This window comes from Plasmodium reichenowi, chromosome 11, assembly GCF_001601855.1.
Source record: "Plasmodium reichenowi strain SY57 chromosome 11, whole genome shotgun sequence".
NCBI lineage: Eukaryota > Apicomplexa > Aconoidasida > Haemosporida > Plasmodiidae > Plasmodium > Plasmodium reichenowi.
In genome coordinates this window covers 916,315-921,480 of record NC_033656.1, presented here as the reverse complement: position 1 = coordinate 921,480, position 5,166 = coordinate 916,315, and the positions used below count along the sequence as shown (strand labels likewise).

General features: G+C 18.5%; 1 protein-coding gene across 1 annotated transcript; it reads left to right on the top strand.

Moving 5' to 3' along the window:
• Positions 1 to 2,489: 2,489 nt before the first annotated feature.
• Positions 2,490 to 5,019, top strand: PRSY57_1124300 (kelch protein, putative; the record flags this gene model as incomplete). Its single annotated transcript, XM_012908207.2, has 4 exons — positions 2,490 to 3,799; positions 4,042 to 4,127; positions 4,253 to 4,627; positions 4,886 to 5,019. 4 exons carry the CDS (start codon positions 2,490 to 2,492, stop codon positions 5,017 to 5,019), a joined length of 1,905 nt encoding a protein of 634 aa, XP_012763661.2.
• Between the last annotated feature and the right edge of the window lie 147 nt (positions 5,020 to 5,166).

Here is a 5,166-nt window from a genome sequence, read left to right as displayed (position 1 = left end):
TTATTTTTTTTTTTATTTTTAAATTAAAAAAATATTAAAAAATTTTTTCTTAAAAAAATTAAAAAAAAAATAAAAAAATTTAATTATTTAATAATAACATAAAAAAAAAAAAAAATGAATATATTATACATACATATAATACATTTTTTTTTTTTTTTTTTTTTTTTTTTTTTTAACGTTACATAAAAGATAACTTATATCGACATTTAAAAAAAAATAAAATTATAATCGCCTTCTATAATTTATTTTTTATTTATTAAAAAAAATATATTATCTGCTTCATGTCAAATTAAATATTAAAAAAAAAAAAAAATGAAGATAATGGGAAGTTCATATTATTATATATGTATAATATATATATAATATATATATTTATATATATTATTGAATATGCCTATTTGTATTTGTTCTTTTCATTTTTTTTATGATATAAAAGTTTCTATAATTTTCGAATCGGCTACAAAATATAGTAATATATATATATATATATATATATATTATTTTTTTAATATGTCAAAAAAACGTTTTGTTTAAACAGTTGTACAAAAACATACACCTTAAAAAATTTATTTATGAAAAAAAGGAATTTTCTAATAATACATATTATAACGATTCAAATATATTTCACGTAACTACTATAATGAATTTATACCTTGTGTTTTTAAAACATACTAATTATATAAAAATAATAATTATTATTACATGTTCGATATAAAAAAATAAATATATATATATATATATATATATGTCAATATATAATAAAATATATATTATTTTTTTTTTTGAGGTTCCTCCTAAACTTGTTTTTATGAGAAGGAGAAAGGAATTGCACAAATATTATATATATAATATATAACCAAAATTTTACATATTTACACCTTAAATATATATATATATATATATATATATATATGGGGATAATTTTTTTTTTTTTTCTATTATTTAAATATTAAAGGTTAAAAAATGAATATTGGTATCTATAAATATATTATATATATATATATATATAAATCCAATAATAAATGGTTATATTTATATATATAATATATTTTATAAAGATTTAATCTTAATATTTATATAATGCACGTTTATATAGAAGAACTAAAAAAAAAAAAAAAAAAAAGAAAAAAAAGAATAAGTAAAAAAATAGTACAATTTATATAATATTAACAACTATATATAAATAATAAAAATATTTAAAAGAAAGAAAAGAAATTATATTTAGGCGGATTTATAATATTTATTGATTACATACTATTACAACAAATTATATATATATTTTGTAAAGAAAAATAAAATTATAATATTAGAAAAAAAAACAACCAAAATAAAAAGGAAGAAAAAAAATAAGAAGAAAAAAAAAGAAAAAAGAAAAAAGAAAAAAGAAAAAACAACTTATTTATACATATATATAATATATAACACAATATTAAAAATTAGGTAAATGCTAAATTGGGACTTAATTTTTTATATCGAAAAAAAAAAAAAAAAAAAAAAAAAAAAAAAAAAATGTGCTTTTTGAGTTCATAAAAAATATGGTTCTTATATATATATATATTATTTATTATGTAAATTTTCTGATACCCATTTTGTAATATAAATATTAACAAAAATGCTAAACATATAAACATTTCTATGCCTATATTTAATATATATAATAATATATTTTTTTTTTTTATGTACAATTTTATATAACAACCATTAAAAAACTTTTCCGTCAATTTGTAGAAAGTTATAGAAACACATCTATTAAATATATTAATATTTTTATTTCTTCTTCTTTTTTTTTTTTTTTTTGTTTTGTTTTATTTTTACCCCTTCAAAAGTCAATAAAAAACGTTAATTATGAGGATTTTACACATTAAGAACAAATATTTTGCGAACTCATATTTTTAGGACCCATTCGTTTTATGTTATGTTATTTTATTTTATTTATTTTGTTTCTTCTGTTTTTACGATATAATTAAAACAACATATGGAGTACTACAACCAACATTTAAATAATTTCAAAAAAAAAAAAAAAAAAAATAATAATAATAAATAAATAAAATATATATTTATATTTATGATTTGAATTTTTTAGGAATATTAATTAAAGTATTAAATTAAAATAATAATTTTTTCATAATATGAAAAATTTAGGAATATAATATGAATAAATAAATAAATATATATATATATATATATAGATATATATATAGATATATTTTTTTCTCATGTTTATATTTTAAAATAAATTATACAGTATTATTTTATATAAGATATATTTTTTTTTATTCAATTTAATATAGATAATATACATATTGGATTTTTATAACATATACATGTATAACTGTATATATTTATGAAGGCTGAAGATATATATATATATATATTTTATATGTGCCATAATATTATTATATTAAGTAATATATAAATATATATATATATATATATATATATATATATTTATATTTATATTTATTTATTTATGTATTTCCTTATTAATTATGGCAAGTCCAAATACTACACAACCAGAAATAATTTTAAGTGAAGAAAAAAAAGCTAGCTTAACAACACAATCGACTAGTAACAACACGAACGATGGAAACGTTTTGGAAGAACAAAAAACATTAACATTTCAACAGCAACCAATACCGGTCCCTAATATAGAAAGAACAGAAGATAATGTAATAGAAAATATAAAAAAAACAGATTTATCTAATAAAGATGAAAATACAACCATAAGTATAAGTACAAATACAAATACAAATACAAACATAAATACCAACACAAATTCCAACACAAATAGCAACATAAATAGCAACATAAATAGCAACATAAATAGCAACATAAATACCGACATAAATACCGACATAAATACCGATATAAATGCCAACACAAATTCCAACACAAATACTAACATAAATACCGATATAAATACCAACACAAATTCCAACACAAATACTAACATAAATACCGATATAAATACCAACATAAATACCAACACGAATTCCAACACAAATACTAACATAAATACCAATACAAATACCAACATAAATACCAATGAAAAAACACAAGATGCAAAGTTTCAATATAATGGTGATGTTTCAAAAGCATTTTTATCCCCTCCTGTTTTTCATCTTACAGAAATTATGCATGATGAAAGATGTTTTAAAAAAATGAAAGGTCATGTCACTGTCGAAATAAATGGAGATATATGTATATATGGTGGTATGTTACACGATAAATGTGTTGAGAATTTTATAAGATATGTTCCTGGTATTAATTTATTCGAAAAAATGCGCTTGAATTCAAATGATATTGTCCCTAGAGCATATTGTTCAGGTAATGTTATAACAGAGGATAATAAAAAAAATATTATAATTTTTGGAGGTATTAATGAAAAAGATGAAATTGTTGATGAAACATATAAATTTGATTTCCAAGCAAAGAAATGGGAACTTATTGGAAATAAACTTTGCCCACGTGCAAGATATAAGCATGCTTCTTTCAGTTTTAATGATTTTTTATATATTCATGGAGGATTAGATGTTAATAATTCCTTATTAGCTGATATGTGGTGTTTCTCTAAAAATTCATGGAGACCAATTAAACAAATAGATAGAATTCCTGAACCAAGATATGCTCACAGTTTAATATTTTCGTTTTATGGAAATGCTAAATTGGTGTTTTTATTTGGGGGTAATAAAAAAGGATATAATGCAGCTTTAGGTGATACATGGATTTTTAATATTAATACAAACAGATGGAAAGAAATTACCAACTCTTCTGGATCCAAGCCTTGTGCTCGTTGGGGGTAAGTCCAAAAATAAATAAATATATACTTATATAAATATACACATTCTACATATGTACATTTTTTTTTTGTTTCTCTTTCCCTATATATATATATATATATATATATATATATGTGTATATATATTAATACTATTTATATTTTTTCTCATATAATTATATTAATATTTTAATAAATATTGGTTATTTACCTGAATTGTTCATATATTTTCATCCTTTTTTTTTTTTTTTTTTTCTAACTAGCCATTCTTCTCAGCTTTTTGATAACGAATGGATGATAATATATGGTGGTATAACTAATGGATGGATTGATAATTATGCATTATCAGGTATAAAAAAAAAAGTGAAAAAATAGATGTAGTAATATTGAAATTTAATAAGATCATACACATCATAAAATATATATATATATATATAAACATAATAATTCTTTTTTTTTTTTTTTTTTTACTAGATATGTACGCATTAAACATATTCACGTTTTCATGGTTTGAAGTTGATATAAGTACATCCAAGAATTTCGATAGAGGATATTACGGTTCCTTATGTTTCCTTCCATATAAAAAATCCTTGTTTGTTTTTGGAGGTACAGATAATTCAGAAGATCATTCTGATGTATTTAGTATGTCACCATTAGTAACATATGTATCTTATAAAACGTTGACAGGAAAGATAGAACAATTAAATACGAGAATGAAGAACATTAATGAAACATCATCTGGGAACGAAAATATTAACATATCAGAATTTGAAACAAAAATTACAGAATTGAAAGAAGATATAAATAAAATAAATTTTATGATGAAAGCCTTTGAGGCCAAATTTTGTGGTAAGATAAAAAGTAAACATAACAAAGGAATTTAAATATAAATACATATATTTATATTTATTTATTTATATATTCATTTATTCATTTATATTTATGTTTCTATAATTATATGTCCACACACATATAAATGTATCAAAAAAATTATTTATTAAATGAAATGCATATGGAAAAAAAAATTAATATATACATATATATATATATATATATATATATATTTATATCACTTTTATTTTTATTTTATTATTTATTTTTTTATAGAATTGGAAAAATTAAATGAGCAATGCGAAAAACTCCTTTCAAAAAATATAAATACAGAAGAATTACAACATCTTGAACAACGCATAAGAAAATTGGAATCTTCAAATGTTTTAATGAAACATGAAAGTATATAAATTACAAATTATAATAAAAGAAACCAAAAAAAGAAAAAAAAAAAAAAAAAAAAAAAAAAAAAAAAAAAAAAAAAATTAAAAAAAATTTATTTAATTAAATTTTTTTATTTTTTTTTTTTTTTTTTTTTTTTTTTTTTTTTTTTTTTT